This window comes from Lissotriton vulgaris, chromosome 3_2 (assembly GCF_964263255.1).
Source record: "Lissotriton vulgaris chromosome 3_2, aLisVul1.2, whole genome shotgun sequence".
NCBI classification, from domain to species: domain Eukaryota; kingdom Metazoa; phylum Chordata; class Amphibia; order Caudata; family Salamandridae; genus Lissotriton; species Lissotriton vulgaris.
Window position 1 is genome coordinate 147,406,943 of NC_141690.1, and position 18,232 is coordinate 147,425,174.

The 18,232-nt window shown below is 42.3% G+C and overlaps 1 protein-coding gene across 2 annotated transcripts in view; it reads right to left on the reverse strand.

Moving 5' to 3' along the window:
- The window catches only part of EVC2 (EvC ciliary complex subunit 2), a 494,903-nt gene that overhangs the window by 232,155 nt on the left and 244,516 nt on the right, over positions 1 to 18,232 (reverse strand). The window contains exon 16 of one of the 2 annotated variants that reach the window (XM_086964103.1): positions 10,387 to 10,503. In XM_086964103.1, the coding sequence (XP_086820229.1) occupies positions 10,387 to 10,503 (117 nt within the window). Of the gene's footprint in view, positions 1 to 10,386; positions 10,507 to 18,232 lie in introns of both variants that reach the window. The other variant, XM_086964102.1, reaches the window with a different exon arrangement.

Genomic DNA, 18,232 nt, shown 5'->3' on the forward strand with positions numbered 1-18,232 from the left:
TCCCTTCACCGAGAGGTCCAAACACTCTCCTATGAGATCTTTCCCTTCATTTATGAAGGTTTTATAAAAGGCCTCTTCATCCACCTTGGACCATCTTAATCTTCTACCCTGGCCCGTCACCCTTTCAATAATATCACCCACCGCCACTCTCCGGGCCTTTCTAGAGGATAGTCCTGTGACCCGGAAGGGGTTATGGTTACTAAATATGCTTAGCTCAATTGAGACCTCTTATCCATTCTTTAAACAATTTGGACACCACTATATAATCAATAACAGAGCTGCACCCCCTCCCCTTAAAGGTGGGGTTAACCACCATATCCCGCCCTGTGGCTATCAAATCCATGGTGTGTTCTAGGGCATTTTTTCAAAACCCTACCTAACTCATTTCCCTCCCTTGTATGCTCAAAATGCGGTCCCTCACATATTGTACATGGGGACCAATCTCCTTGGACGGGTGTTAGGTTAGGGCACAGGTGACAATTAAAGACACCCGCTATTAACAGAAATTGTGCCAAAGCCCCCTTCTTCTGCCCTACCCCTGAGCTAAGTTTTGCATCCAACTCATCAACTCTAGATCTATTCGCATATGGTAGAGGGGCATTATAAAAATTAACCAATATTAGATTGAGGCCATTGTTATAGAACCTAATAAGTCAAAGTCAAAGTCAAAAGATAGCTTTATTCGGTATTTGACAAACACCATATAAGCAAACACAACAAAATACAATAAAAACACAACATTTTAACACTTGGATTAAAAAGGGAAATCACTGCAACAAACTCTTTTTCGTTACATTTGAGTCAAACTCTTTTTCGTTACATAAGTCAAATGTCAGAGGGATGGCCCAGCCCAGCCTCCTTCGGGCTCTGACGAGCTAGGACGGGCCTGTCCTTGGCCCAGGCTTCGCCCGGGTGCGGTCCCCGCGCGTCCTGCACTGTGATGTTGTCTGCGCTTTTTGAAGTGCTGGCCAGGTGCAGTCTCCTCCCTCCTGGGAGTGCGGAGCATTCTGGAGCTTAGAGTCCCCTCCAGAAAATAGCGTGTGGCAGTGGCTGGCAAAAGAGAAGATTTTGGTTGCTTCGTCTGAGTGGTGTACCATTCTTATGCTTAGATTTCACATTTTTCAAAGAGTAGATATTCTAACTGATACTGAGATATGAGTTCAAGAAACTCATTTAACAGGTACGTGAATTAGGGTGTAGTTTGAAAAAAATATGTTTGAAAAGGTATGCGTGTACATACAACAAAGTAAAAGGGAATATACAATGGCGGGTACATAAAGATAATAAGGAAAAGTACAATGTTGTATGTGTGTTGTATACTTGTAAAGCGCACAGCTGCCCACACCCGGGCGTCCCGGCGCTGTATACCGCTGGGGAACCCGTCCTGGCTTTCTCTGTGAGATGGTCCCTTCTGGGCACCCCCAAGGTGAGACCAGGCATACCCGGCGTCGAAGGGGGCGTTGTGAAGATTAAGCAAGCTATTGCCCATAGTTGCAGAGTGGGACCCAAGGTTAGAGTAGGCGCCGAGGTGAGAATGATCAGGCCCGCGGACATTTTGACCCAAGACCCTGCCGCGTTGGGAATCGAACCCTGGTCCCGGGCCGATCTCAGCTTCCGGGTCTGCCGCCTCTAACCATTGAGCCACACTTCTCCAAGCAAACGAAGAGAAGAAATTTGTAGAGTGTCAAAAATCATTTTATCAAGGATCAAAAAAACAAAATGTGTTTTGGAAGTACATGTACATAACTGGTTACAGTAAATAAATGTATAGTACATACTTTGTTCACAGTGAGCAACAGAAGCAGGTAGTTATACACCAAATTTCAGTTTATATAATTGATGATTATCAGTATACTAGTATAGCTAGACAGTAAGTGACATTCTGTAGTAAAATAGTTTTTAAGACCGCCATACAGACATTATGTGATTCACTCATGGATATATAGAGCCATTTCTACATGCAGAAATAACTCTGTTACAGAAACATATAGAGAAACATACATCCAGGTGTAAAAGTACTGAATGACTAATTTAGCTACTGATAGGTCTTTTTTAGAAACTATATGCCCATTTAGATTGGCAGGCATATGATGACAGAGAGATTTACACATCTACTGTAATAAATAGACAGCTGTTCTGCGCGTAAAACAAATAGAGTCACTTTACAAACTATTAAATACACCAACACTGTCTAAAACAGCGATTGGTCAATCCATAGAGGTCCACCCATCTAGAGATCCATACAGTTATTAAGAAAGACAATCATACACTGAGATAGGTACGAATCCAGTGAGACAGCAACAGAGGCTCTCATACCGTCACTGACATATGTACTCAAGTACTGATACAGCTGTTCACGTATCTATAAATTCAAAGTGCATGTTACACACTATATAATTGCTGCACTTTTACACCCAGTAATAGCGTCAGAAAACTGCTTATGGAAACACAAGTGGTATAGCTAGACAATAACTGTTACAGTGAGAAAGACACTAAGAAACGTATTCACACCCCCATTTAATTACTCATACATCCACTATCATACTCACTGACACTAATACAGCCACTGACACACCCAGGAACACACTGATTATTACACTGATATAGCAAGGCATACACAGACGTACACACTCACACACCTGGTCTCACACTGATCCGTATAGTGACATACCCGGGCACATACGGATGCATACACTAACAACGTATAATGCATATAATAGCACAGTCAGGCACACACAGACGCATACATTAACACACCTAGGCACAAACTGATTCATACAGTAGCACTCCCAGGAAAATACATAGGCATACACTGAAACACCCAGGCACACACTGACGCATAGACTGAGACAGCCAGGCACAGACTCATGCATACACTAACACACCCAGACACACAATTATGCATACACTGATACACCCAAGTACACACTAATGCATACACTAACACACTGAGGCACACACTAATGCAAACAGTAACACAGCCTGGCATACACTCATCCATACACTGATGCATACACAGATTCAACCAGGTACGCACTCACGTGTACACTAACACACCCACACACATACTAATGCAAACACTGAGACACCTAGGCACACACTCATGCATGCTCTGACAGAGCCAGGCATACACTCATGCATACGCTCAAACACCTACGCAGACACTGATGCATACACTGACACAGCCAGGCACACACTAACACATACACCGACACATCCAGATACACACATGCATACACATGCATACACCTAGACAACCAGGCCATACATTCATGAATACACTAAAGCACCCAGGCACACACTCATGCATATACTGACATACCATGGCAGACATAGATGCATACAGAGACTCACCCAGGCACACACTGATAGATGCACTAACACAACTTGCCACACAGTCACCATACACTAACAGAGCCAGGCAGACACTGATGTATAAACTACCATATATAGCCAGGCACTGATCCATGCACTTACAGAGCCAGGCACACACTTATACATACAGTGACTCAGTTAGGCAGACTAATGCATACACTGACACACCCAGTCACACACTGATTGCATATGTTCATACCCTGAGGTACTCACTTACAGAATATATAAACATTAAAGAAATTAAAACACAGCACCCTGATTGGACGGGGTGGTTCTAACAATAACCACTTTTTAAAAGTACTTTGACATTTCTATAAATGTAGTTTTATTTTTTAACGCACTCAGAAAAACAATGTCCAAAACGGTTTAAAAAGAACTATAACAAAAAGCAACAGGCTTTAAAACATGTATTTAGCCACACTGACATGTGGCATATGAGACAGTGGGTTGTCATATGTCCTCGATTAGCACATACAGCAGGAACAGTGATTGTGGATGAGGTAGAGGGCGCAGACACAGTGGCAGAAGAAGTGGAAGCCCCAGCAGCAGCACTCCTTTCACAGACTATACTTAAATAAGATCTATTGTGTATGGATTTCATGTGCTTTCACACACAGCTTGTGTAGGGGGGAGGGTACTTTTTATCGGTACCGCAGGATAATTCCTTGCCACAAATCTTTTTTTTTTTATAATCAACTTTATTGGCATTTTCCAAACAAGTCATTGGCAGCAACTCAGCAATCAATAGGCACAAATAGATAAAATCAGCAGCATATGTAAAAGGGTGTATGACAATTCTGTCCGATATCACATACATGTGGATTGGGCAAGAAGCAAAGCAATGATCAGGGATCACGGTGGCAGCAGGTTGTACCATTTCCCCCAAATTCTGGAGAACTGTTCCGGCAAACCCTGGGATTCGCAGAGGGACTCCTCTTGGGCGCCGCACCAGTCCACCCCTCTTTTCCAGCCTTTCACCGTGGTATGCCGGGTCGGACCAGCCGCCCGCATACCAGTCGTGGATAACTATCAGTTTGGTGGCAAGATAGTAGAGGTAGAGAGGAGTCTCCCTAGGCCTCCGTGGGATGCGGCTGTGTGCAAGGGAAATCCGCGGTCGCCCTCCGCCCCAGAGGAACCTGGATAGGGTTCTGTCTAGCTCCTGAAACAAGGCACGAGGGAGTGGAATGGAGGTGTTCTGTATGGTATAAAGGAAACGGGGAAGAATCATCATTTTAAACAGTGTGCTCCGCCACAAGGGATGAAGGGGAAGGGAGTGCCATTTCTTTAAGTTCGATCTCGTCCGTGTCACCAGGGGTGCGATGTTCAGGGCCCATTCCAACTCCGGCAGGAGAGTCACCCATATCCCCAGATATTTGACCGAGTGGTGACGAAGAGGGATAGACGACTGCCAGTCGAAACATTCCCGGGAGGGGTGCAGTGGGACCAGGGTGGACTTCCACAAATCTTGCACTTTACAATCCTTGCTGTCACCTTTTTCTCGCCTGAGGGAATTAAAAAAATTATCACACTTCCTTATCCTTCTTGGGACGAGGGCTGTCATGATCTTCATTCTCCTGGAGCAGCACAGAATCCTCTGATTACATGGTGGGGATTAAATCAGTCATGAGGGGCAGAAGTGCAGTTGTGAATAGGGCAAAAATGAGGAGAAGTAAGAAAAGCGGTCATTTTCCGACCACTGTTGAAAATACAGAAGCAGGTTTTGGGATGGGTTTAAATCAGAAAAATGCCACTGTGCCACTGCACCCCAGCACCACTATTGATATCTGCGTCCCGGTTTCAGTAAGGTGGCGAGGTTCAAGTTATTGCATGAGAAAGAGTCCCCAAATTTACAATTTTTCAAAAAATGCTAATAACAGCAGTACTTATTTAACGTGCAGCTAAATTAGAAAATGCTTCACTGATGCAGCTTTCTTTATTTCCTTTATTTTTAAGCATGCTTTCTGTCAAATCACTTTTAACAGTTTTCATTGCACCCTAAGGGACTCACGTTATTGACCTTGGAAGGATGAAAGGCTGAGAGAATCTGCTGGGGATTGAACCCAGAGAGATGTGATTGCCCACGGAACGCAACAATGGTTACATAAGACGACGAGTGAACTTCCTTCCTGGTGTCTATCCACGCCTGAGCTTGGGATAAGATACCAGTTCTCTGGGTTGCAGAGTGAGCGATGCAGCTACTGCAGCTCGCACTGGGTGAGCCTCTGCACATGCACTCTGAAGCAACGCTGCAGTGTTGTTGCATGCAGTAAAATATGTTGCCTGCGTCCTTGCAGGCTGCAACTACCTTGTGGTAATGATGCTTTGGATGTGAACGCGCGTGCTTCCTTAATTACTGGTTTGCGGTACCCGCAGGCCCGGACTGGCCGTTGAGGGCACCGGGCAATCCCCCGGTGGGCCGCATGGTTGGGGGCCGGTTTTGGGGCCCTGGGGCCGTTTTTGTTACAGGGCCGTTATGCTGCAAAAACGGCCCTGTAACAAAAACGGCCGAAAACCGGCCCTGACACAGAGCGCGGTCGCACCTCTCCCCCCTCCCCTCTCCTCCCGAAGGGGGAGAGGGGGGCCGGCCGAGCACTTTGCCAGGGCCGGTTCTGGTTCCCAGTCCGGCCCTGGGTACCCGATTGCATTGTGCTGCTGATTAAAAATCAAGGACTGACTACACTTGCCACAAGTGGCATGGGGTCACTAGGGAGATATACCAAGTTAGCATCCATAGTAGGGTTCGCAGCTAAGGCACGTTATAAATGTAGCTCTTAGCTTTGCGCTGTGCAAACCAAGCCGGCCTCCAGGACTTCCACAGCCCACTGAGGAAATGCCCAACGGAATAAAGGGTCTGTTCTTCTACCTTGTAAACCCTAAAAAAGGACCACTGTTCCTTCTCCTCCAGTGTCTTAGGTACACTGTCATGGTGTTATTTATTTTTTCTTTAAATTGTGCTTTACACAATGTTGTGATATTGCTCAGTTATTCAATGCACAGTGCAGAGTACATGTACAGCTGCAAGAAGGCAAACTGATCTCCCTGGCGCTCTTGCGCTCAATCACGGCTTCCCTGCTTAAATTGTGTGCTCTTGGGCTCCGTAGCTAAAAGACATTACATTGTTAAAGGAAATAGCTCTTACATCGCAGAGCTCTATCGGCTTTGCCAATGCTTGTTACACCATGCAATGGGCACGGTATTGTTCACCACTTCAATGCAAAGTACTGACAATATGTGCGGCTGCACAAAAAAAAATATATCACTACTGTTTTATCTGCAATTAGCAATTACAGGGAAGGAACTAAACCTTTAAAAGCAGATACAAGTTGCTATAAAGTCAATTTTTTTTAATTTGCATAATATGCTATAAATTATGTCATTTTAGTGCTCTCAAACAGTGTGGAAGCTTTTTTTATTACAGCAATAAAGCTAATGGGTTGGGCAATATCAAAGAATATGTTAAATTCTAAAAAGTACTTCATACATGTCTCTGAGCTTCAGAAGGTCACTTTTACGTGAGTGACTAGAAGCCGCTGCAGAGATTTCAGAGCAGGAGGCAGCTCATCTCACGGATTCCCACAGAGGCGTTTGACATACTCGGAAAACCCAAAGGGAAAGAGTTCCAGGAAACCAATTGAAAACAGGAGCAGCGTCTGATGGCAGGACGCATACTGATATAGATCATTATAAGATGACTTTCTTCAAAAACAAATAGCTTGATTTCGAGTCGGATATCCCATCTGAATTATTACATGCGCATTATATGCTGTGGCACTTGGAATACTTAGGACAGGACACCGGTCACGTTTGCGACTGAGTATTTCATTACTCATTCCGGAATGTATGTTGTCCTTGTTTTGTATTGTTACAAAAGTTTGCTGAGACAATAACTGCAAACCGGTCTATTCTCGGAATAAGTCTCACATGTCATTTACAATGCACATGAAAAATAGAATAGATCCTTAGCAACAAAAAATAAACGGAAAATGCAAGCTGTTGGACAGTAAGAGAAGTTTGAGCACATTTTCAATTTACACCCGTGTGCTGAGGCAAATTTGGGGTTATTTTTACTTCATTAAGAAGTGTATGTTTTGCAAGTTTGCATGAAGGCGGCGCACTAAAACTTTAACCATCCCTGCAGATAGATGTCAGTTTACATTGTCATATGAGACTTGCAATAGGGATTGGACACACTATATTTTTCCCTTTTGTCACATGAGCAGCAACATGGAATTACCATGATAGCCTCACAGCCATGTCACATCCTTTATGTTCTTGTGAAAGTCCCGCCATAGGCGTCCATAAAAGGGGGGGAAAAGGAGCCAGGTGCCACCAATAATAATTTAAAAAGGATAATGCTCCCAGACATGCGCACTTAGGAAAGCTGGCACGTGTATTTTTTTTTAATCTGCAGTTTCAAGATGTCAGTCATGGCAAGTTTGCAAGGCCCAAGTGCTAACTTTCTGACTTTGGTTAAGATAAATGACAGAAGCAATCACAATGCACCCCCACTCTTCTTAGTAAGTATACAGTTTGCGTTAAGCACACACTGGACTTGCGCCTCGTTGGTATTAAATGATGAGACACTTAATTTAGTAAATAATACTGCCAAGACAAGAAGCTACTTCTAGAAAACACTAGTTTCCATTTTTTCAGACAAACCCAGCTTTCGTCCATGACCACTAAATCTCATACATTTACTTTTATATTAGAACATTGGAATGTTGGGAGCTCCATTGAAGACAATGGAGTGCTCCCTGCTTCTACGGGCCGGTAAAGGCCCGCAGAGCAACATTCCAATGTTCTACAAAGGCTTCTCGAAGCTCGAGGGGATGTATATCCCCTCGAGCTTCGAGAACCCTTTGTTTAATTTGTTAGAACATTCTGCCCTCTAGTGGCAGAATGTTCTAATAGCCTTATAGCCCTTCGTAGCAGGGCTATACCGGCAATTAAAGTCCCGCTGTTTCGTTAAAGTCCCTCGCCTTCGGCTCGGGCCTTTAACGATTCAGCGGGCCTTTAATAGCCGGTATAGCCCGCTACGGCGGGCTATAAGGCTATAGTATAGAATGATTTAGAGCATAACTCAACAAAACAGCAAAATGGAAATTTAGCTGCCAATCAATTATAGGTTGCATGAATATACTGTAGAAACACAACATTACTAGGTGCTTTTAAATGTCCTTACAGAATCTTACTATAGCCCTATAGCCCACCAAAGCAGGCTATACCGGCCATTAAAGGCCTGCTCCAGCGTTTAACAAAGGAGAGGGACTTTAATGACTGATATAGCCCAGCTACGAAGGGCTATAAGGCTACTAAAATATTCTACCACTACCGAGCAGAATGTCCTAACAAATAAAACAAAGGCTTCAGGAGCACAAGAGGCCTATGTTCAAACAACATTGAAATATTGCTCTGCAGGCTTTTAACGAGCCGTAGAAGCCTGGAGCATTCCATTATAGTCAATGGAGTGCTACACATTCCAATGTTCTTATATGCAAGATGGCATTGCCTAGCATCAAAGAATATGCATATATGTTGATTAAGGATGAGTGTTTACCCCGTGCCAATATATATATCATGTTTCAATCCTGCACATTCATGTTAACATCTCAATGCAATTCACCTCAATTAAACAAATTGTACTAAGGTACTAGATTATAATTGTAGCATAGAAGTAATCTGTACTAATACAATATCTCTGATGACGTGAAGTCCTCTAGTAAACTTAATCATGATACAGCCACTGTCGTGTCAAAATGTGATCTAGAAAGAGGTATGAGTTTTCATTGATTTACTTCACCACAGTCTTCCTAAGTTATCAAGGGTTTGTGAACCACCAGTCTTCTACTTGCCTATTCGGCAACTACTAGCCTGTTCTGAAAGTGATAGCACAGAAGAGGGCAAAGACAAATTATCAGCCATTAAAGTTGGGCAACAAGTGAGCAATAAATCCTTTATCATTTCCATGTCTTTCATGCTCAACTCCACACACCAGTATCCATCCGCACATTCTCCATCCGCAAATTCTCCATCAGCTTTATAACCTAGTTCCATACTTCCACTGACTGAAAAAAGGCTTAGACAGCAGACATTTAGTATATATATATTCACTTCTACAATTTTCCCCTGTCTCTCCACTTTTTGTAGCCATCTCCGAATTACTGATAGCATAGTCCATAGCTTTCTAGGGCCCATATAGCCTCATTCGAGGGTCAGACGTACCCCTTTGACCATATACCAGCTGCGCTAGCTACATCATCTGATACAGACACCTTCCGATTGCAGTTTACGGTCAACATAACTTGCTAAGCTCACTGACGCCAACTATATTGGTTAATTTCTAAATATTTATCACGTATTCCAGCACCTAACTTAATGTTTCCTTCATTTTATTTTCGCAAAACAGTTCAGATTTTGCATGTCGGCTAAGAAGTCTGGTTCTTTTACTATTAAATTGTACTCGCTGTTTCCCTTTGTTAACTCCTTCGCTGCTGATGAAGAGTTCAGTTCGTCATCAGCCACGGTGGTCGTGTGCGGATGACGAGCTGAGCTCGTCATCTAACGCGGCTTTTGGAAAAAAGCCGCACAGCGCATTAATAACCGCTGCAGCGATGCGGTTAAGCACTTTGATGCCGACTTGGGCGTTATTAGTATTTTATCAAACTGGAAAAAATAAATATATTTAAAAAAGCCTGCTTATTGGTAAATAGATTGTCAGTATCCCAAAAAATCTGAGAGAATCTCAGGGCTTAAAGTTATTTCAATTATTTTTCTTTTAATGTATACATTTCATTAAAAAAAAATGAGTAATAAAAGCTCTGCGCTGAAGAAAACTAAAGTGTCACACAAGCAAACAAGTTTACGAGGTGCTCCAATTGTCATAAATTCTACGGAGTGGTTCAACAGGGCAGTGCATATTGTAGTTTTACAAACTGGAAAGCCTTCATTCCAAAACAGGATTTCGCTTGAGGATAGATTTTCATGCTGTACTCCTGTAATAAATCTTTGTACCTGTTTAATTTGGTCCTGTGTGATATTTTCTTCGTAGATACGAATTTTATCCTCCACAGATTTCTTAAGCACATCTACTTTGTTATGCTGAGGAGGTTTCTTCATCTTCAGACTTCCCTGCTAAAAACACACAGTTAATATTCATTTCTCTGGAAAAGGCAACAACACGTCCAGCAAAATACAAGAGATTTCCATATCAACATTAAGTATTTATATTCTGGAAAACAGGTTATCTTCCAAATTCTTCAAAGACAATTACGGTACAGCATGTCCTATACAAAATTCTAAAATAGCATTTTTTCATTTTCAGCAAGCAAATAAATTACCAGGAAATGTTATATTTATATGAAACATTAAAAGGGTAAGAGGAGAAATGTTACAATTTATCATTTTTCAGCATTATAGATATCAAGCAGTAAATCACAAATTACTGATTGGTTCATCAATTATTCATTGATACCCTAAATTGATGTTTGTTTCTAGTCTTTCCAAAACAGTACGGCCAAATGTGAGTGACATTCCATGCAGGGGGGGCTCTTTATATTCCTGCATGCCACTAAAACACAGTCAGACTAAAAATCTAGAGACAAAACGCTGCTGTTAGCAAGTCAACCCCGGCTGATTGACTGCGCTTATTACACCCACATATCTATTACTGTATCTTCGCGTGGGCATGTCAACACTCAGCAAACAATTTTCAACCTGTCCATAAACAATGGGAATAGGTTTATGATTCTAAAACACAGAACATTGTGGATCGTTTCATTTCTTCGGGGAAACACCTGCTTTTAAAATAGATTGTTTCTGAGAGAAGCAATAATAGAACATTTTGCCGCACAAAAAGTATCCTGAAATTGTCTGCAACATTACATTCCGCAGGTTTGACAGCACGAGGGAGGGAAGCAAGAGCGTCCAATACCCCTCCTTCGTGTTAACATCATATTGGAACTCACAGGTACATAAAAAAAACAAAAAAAAATAAAAAAAAACGATAGCAGTAACTTCAGCCAGAAAGAAAGCGAGACAGCGTTTAATATATCGATGACCATCTGTTCATCCCTAAACCGGGGAGTCACAATTCTAAGGCTACAGCAGCATGATGAAAAGCACCCAGTGCCAAAAGGTAATCCCTCCAAGAAAAAACAGTCACATCAAATTGTCTTCTTGATAGCTTTCAAATTAAGAGATTTCCCCCCACATGCATCAACCTATTTAGGAAGTGCAAACGGTGCGAATCGGTAAATTCGGCCGTTTGCACTTCCTAAATAAGTTTTTGGGATGCGTCATGCATTTTTGTGAAATTCGCTATTTTTAGCGATTTCCAAAAATGCGATTGCTTTTAAGGAATCGCTAATTTGCGATTCCTTAAAAGCAATGCATGATTGTTTTTCTAATTGCGAATTAGCAATTAGGAGGTGCAAATTACCACGAGGTTGAACCTCGTGGTAATTTGCAAAAAGTTTTGAAAAGGCTCAAAAATGCATTTTTTTAAATTTCATGTTTCAGACACACATGTCCTTAGGACATGTGTGTGTGAAACATGCACTTCAAATTACATTTCTGGGGTGCAGGGAGGGGGGGGTCCTTTGGACCCCCCTCTGCACCCTTGGAATGCATTAACAAATTGCGATTTTCAAAAAGAAATTTGCAATTTGTTAAAGCCTTCCCATTGATCCCTATGGGCCTTTTGGCCCATAGGGATCAATGGGAATTGCGAATTCGCACTTTGGAATTCGCATAATATTTGCGTTTCAGTAAAAATTGCGATTTTTACAGAATCGCAAATATTTTGCGAAAATATAAATGCATCTCATTTTGCGAATTCCAAATTTCGATTCCCTATTTTTCACCATTTGGAATTCGCAAAAGGCCAGGATGATGCATGTGGCCGTTTGAGCTGTGAAATGTTCAATGGATCAGAGATCATTCACAAAAACCATTCAATTGAAATTTAAAAATATAAAAAGTTGGATTTAGGCCGGGTCGCAGATCCCATAACATGAATCGCAAATTGGGATTTGAAGAAAGAGCTGAACCTAGAGCTCACACATTTTTTACTAAAGTCCAGAGAGAATTTTAGAATGTGTGCATTTGGAATCTTAATAGGTCTCGCCTTTTGGCTTTGCGGATACAAACCTATTGGCTGTTTCACTGCTTCCTGCCAATGCTGTTCAGCTTTGGCAAATATAAAAATACACTGTTATTCCTGTGTTGCGGATGAAGAACGCCACCGGCAAAAAAATTGTGATGATTCGAAAGAGTTATCACATACGCACACATATGTAAACACTACAGTGGCCCTAGCGTCGCCAAGAACATGCTTGTGTGGTGCTGTAGCAGCCCTTTTTGTTTTTTGTTTTGAATTATTATCCTTTAAGATGGCAGACGTTCATCTTGGAGAGGTAGGTAAGAGAACGTAAAAGAGTGTGTAAAAGCACATATTTAGACTTAAGGAGTTAAAAAAAAGTACAAAGCAGGAGGGTAGGGGCAAGGAGGGGAGAATCTGGGGGAGATGGAGTAATCGTCAATGTGCGGCGGGAGCTGCCAGTGAGTGAAGCTGGGTAGAAGGATGTAAAACAGGTAATACCGACCAGTATGAGGACAGGTGAATGAAGAACAGGGCAAGTGGGAGGCAAAGGAGGAAAAACACTGAGTGAAGAGAGTGGAGCAACACAGAGCACTGGGCGAGAAATTCAGTTGGAAAGCAGCCCAAGAAGGAGAAAGCAAGAGAACAGATGCATTTGCATGGAGAACTGCCAGAAAAAAGGAAAAGTAGTTCCCTGATGTGAACATATGAAAGTATACATGTCATCCAATCAAAACGATAGTATGCCCCAGGGAAGGGGAATACAAAAAAAGGGCAAGAAAAGTCACAGGATAAGAAGGAAGAACATGAGATTGATAAGAAAGTCAACAAATGGCAAGCAATGAACTGAAACATAACCCTCATTAAGTCTTGGTACTGTCTTCGACAAAAGACCTACAAATATAATACTGTAACACCAAACACCCCATATTTTCATGGGAGTTAAAGGATGGATTTCTGAAAAGAAAAAAAAATGTATACGAAGAAAAAATTGAAAAATAGTTAGAAATGCATTGGAGTGACACTAAGGCAGTATACTTTTGCCTGCAAATGTAAAATCTGAATACATTTCTGAGTACCGTTCAATAAAGATGTTTCATAAAGGAGGAAGAGAAATATCCACTTGAAACTGGTCACCTGTTTTTATGTATTTGGCCACTATTTCATCTATTCCCAGGACCTAGCACATGCTCTAGCCAAATACAGAAGTTCCCTGCAGGCAAAAAGGCTTCACTACTGGGACATGAACCACTGTTTTCTAAGGGACAGCAAGAGTCTAGTCTTATTAGCCAGTGAAGCAAATATTCAACAAGCTCTTTCGCTGGAGAAATCTAAAACTATGGCTCCAGGATTCCTTTGCCATAAATGTTCCAAATCTTCAAGCCTTACCCTTATGAGTTACTGCTGCTAAGCATTGAAGGCAATCTCCACCTCAAATTCCCACCTGTTTCCGCCCCTGTGATTTTTATGGCCTTCAAACTCTTATAAGACCTGGAGGTTCTTAAGCCAATTTCTCATCACTTCCTAGGCCCCGTGAGGGGTATCCTTTAGACGAATATTTGCTGTCTACCTATAAACCAAGCATGAAACATAAGTATGAATTACAGGTCCCCAGCCACAAATGAGAATTTATTTTTGTTAGGCATTGCAGCTAAGTGTAAGAGCCTAACAGTAGCCAAAACGTCATAGTTGTCTTGGGAACCCTTTTGCGCTACATCAATCAATCAATCAATCAATCAAAGCATTTGTATAGCATGCTACTCACCTGTAGGGTCTCAAGGCACTGGGGGAAGGGGGTCCGCTACCGCTCGAACAGCCAGGTCTTGAGTTGCTTCCTGAAGGAGAGGTGGTCTTGGGTCAGGCGGAGATTGATGGGGAGAGAGTTCCACGTCTTGGCAGCCAGGTAGGAGAAGGATCTCCCTCCCATTGTGACTCTTCGGATGCAGGGGATGGTGGCGAGGGCGTGGCTGGTCGATCGTAGCTGGCGGGTGGGAGTGTAGAAGGTCAGGCGGTCGTTGAGGTATCTTGGGCCTTATTTGTGGAGAGCTTTGTGTGTGTGGCTGAGGAGTCGGAACGTGATTCGCTTGCTGATGGGGAGCCAATGCAGGTTTCTCAGGTGTTCGGAGATGTGGCTGTGTCGGGGGATGTCCAGGATGAGGCATGCCGAGGCGTTCTGGATGCGTTGGAGTCTCTTCTGAAGTTTGGCTGTGGTTCCGGCACAGCCCAAGTGCCTGGAACCATGCCAGAGTCGTGCAATCTGTTGTCAGATCTGATCCTCAGAAAGGTGCACTTGTCAAGCCAGTTGTTTTCTGGGGGAAGTCCCCATCTCCTTGCCCCCCAGTGAAATGCGTTTATGAGCCGAAACTTGTCCATGCACCCTTGCAATCAGGTGGAACCTCAAGCTACCACCAGAGAAGAATGGCAAAGGGCCCAGCTGGCGGCAGGCAGTTCTCACCAGCCCTTGTGATTTCACTAATTTGCAGGCCTCTGACAGAGGCACTGGAACCAGAGGTGTGGGATTTGCTGCAGCACCCCACAAAAAAATTAGATTTTATCTGGAGAATGAGCACTAATGGGGCTCTTTAAAGGATTTTCTTCTGCCAGTATTTATTTGTGTTTTAAAAAAAACACGGTCATCTATTCTAAAAATCGTTCCAGTACCACTGGCCTCTGAGGCAGGTGACTAAACCGGAAGTGGCTTCTTGTACCCTTCAGTTGTGTACAACATCCATTCTCCAGGAGAAAGACACTTTTTAGAAGACCCAACAGTGGGAAACCAGAACCTCCAGATCCACCACCTTTACATCACTTTTCCTTAAACATTCTTTTTAAAATAATGAAGAGTGCACATGCAACAACAGAACTTAGAAGTGGGTTTTATTGGCCAATTCGGATCACTGCAACAGAATGGTAGCAGATCTTGAATTTGCCGCATATATTTTTCAATTTTTACAGAATTAAAAATGTCCTTCTCTTTCTATCATGCGATTTAGTATATATTTTGAAAGCTATTAATTATGACAATTACAGTTTTAAAATGATTCAGCGTTGTGCAGATAGGTGAAAATGGATTGTTACAGAAGAAATTAAGAATAATTCAAAAATACATTTTTTTTCACAGTTTAACTAATTTTTCCAAAAATAGAGGTTGTGAAGAGACTGACAAGAATAAATCTCAGGAGTAACATTACTAAACATAGTTCCCCTGCAATAGTAAAGAATGCATACAACAAAATGGTGAATGCCTAAATTATCCCAACAAAAGCATAAAGTAATAGTCCATTTGAGTTAATAGGGGTAACGAAGTGCATAAATCATAAAAAACTCAGCGGCAGACCCAGGGCGACGAACATTGCTGAGTAAGTGAAGTCTTCACTAAGTTCAAAGTAAAGTTGCTCGGACTAAAATAGGCTTCAACATTTGTACAGTCAATAAGGCTTGTAGTTACTATCCGCTGTTGAATTGTGATCATTTAAAACCTTATAACCTCCGCCCGCCCACACACCCCCTCCCCCTGGCCGGCCTGTCACACTGGTGCGATGTGTGATCATCAAATTGACTTTATTTCGGATATATTGCAATCCATAAAAGTACACAGCATTAAACAATTCATAGTAAAAACATTGCAATAATTACAATAGTCAAACTGGATTACATACAGCACATATATAACTTAAAAGAGTGCATAGACAAAATCAGTACAAGAGAAAGTGCAAATAGTGCCCACATACGAAAAGTACATTAGTGCATTGGGCTGCAGATCATTCACAGTTATTCATCTAAACATTTTCTTAATCTCATAGTTAGTTTTAAGAATTCTAACACCTGGAGGACACTATCAGGGTGCAACAGCTGTAAGTACATAAGGGCGGGCCTGATTTGCTTAAAATGTAATTTCTTTAAAAGAGTAACAAGATACCGCCTACGGGGATATTCATAAAATGCACATAAAATTATAAAATGCAGCATATCCTGTGGAGACTTCCCGTCGCAGCCACAGGGAGCTGCAGGTTTCTTAAAAATGTCCGACACAGGTCTACTTAAAAAATGGTGAAAGATGTTGAACCTGAACCGGGTCAGCAAGAATTTCTCATGGGAGGTAAAGTGGCATGTTAGATACATTTCCATAGAGTCACAAGTTCTCAGCATTATATACTTTCTAACATTGGGTTTCGTGAGCTCAACTTCATCTCTTAAGGCATTACAATCCATGAAAAAAGCTCTCTTAATTGCTGCGACATCCCCCTTAACTATGTCCCTCGGGTTGTCAAACAGGTTCAGGCGACCAAGCTTCAAAAATTGGGTCTTCAGATATTTAAGCCAAGGTACACGCGTTGCATGATCGAGTGATACAAGATCTTCCACTATCTGGTGGGTTAAAGGAATTTCATCACTTAGCCATAATTTTACCCAACATAACAGTGGTTTCATTTTAACAATATCAGATGAGTACAGACAACCAAGCTCTTCATGTACAGCTAAATTCGATGTGCTACCTGGGACACATAACAGGCGCTTTAAAAAGTTATTTTCAACTATTTGTAGTTGTTCGCCGTTTGTGTGGCCCCATGTCTCGCTTCCATATACTGCAGTGGCTATGGATTTTGCATTATATAGTTTCATCATAGCCACATTTGGCTTTTTCCCCAGTTTGGAGGCGAAGTTGTAGATGGAGGCATTTACTCTAGTCATTTCCCCCTTCTTCTTGGCCAACTGTGGGGCCCAACTGAGCTTCGTATCAAATAAAACACCCAAATATGAGAACGTCTGGGTGGTGGGGATCAAAACATCATTCAATTTAAAATTGAACTTCTTTTTAGGTTGACGGCCAACATGCATTATGTAAGATTTAGAATTGTTGACCATAAGGTCCCTATCAGACATGAAATTATTAAAAGCAATCAAAAGTGCCTGGAGACCTATTTCTGTTCGTGAGATTAAAACCGCATCGTCGGCATATAAAAGTAAAGGAATACCCCTCGCACCAGCTCTAGGACAATCTGATTTAACATCTTGTAGTTCAGCCTCTAGGTCATTTATATAAAAATTAAAAAGAAAAGGGGCCAAGATACACCCCTGACGTACTCCTTTATTAATGCTAAAACTTCCTGTAGTTTCCCCAGTCGATGAAAACCTCACGTTGGCTCTTGTATCATTATGCAAATCCGCTAGGAACTCCACGGTCCCCCTATCAATACCTTTATCCTTCATGGTCTGCCACAGCCTCCCCCTGTTAACACAGTTGAAGGCTGAGGACAGATCCATGAAGGCAAGGTGAATTGTTCCTTTCTGTACAACGGTATATTCATTCAGAATAAGAAACAGGTTGAGACACTGAGTTATAGTAGAGCGCCCTTCACAAAAGCCATATTGAGAAATCGACATGATGTTATTTTCATTCGACCAGCTTATTAGGCGTTGAAGTATGACTCTCCCCATAATCTTAACCATTGAATCAATTAAGGATATTGGTCGGTAACAAAGAGCACTTCCCCTATCTCCCTTCTTAAAGACAGGGACTATAGTTGACAGACCCCACGTTCCCGGACAACCCACTTTGGCCGCAGCATTAAATACAGCAACCAGAATGGGAGCCCAGAAAGCCGGATCAGACTTGAAAAGATCCGGTGGTATTCCGTCAGGTCCTGGAGCTTTATTTGCAGTAAGTCCCATTATAGCAGTCAAGACCTCACTTTTGTCAAAACTAATAGTGCTATCCCTACCATGGGGGGCATCAACCACAGTTCCAGATCCCTCAGA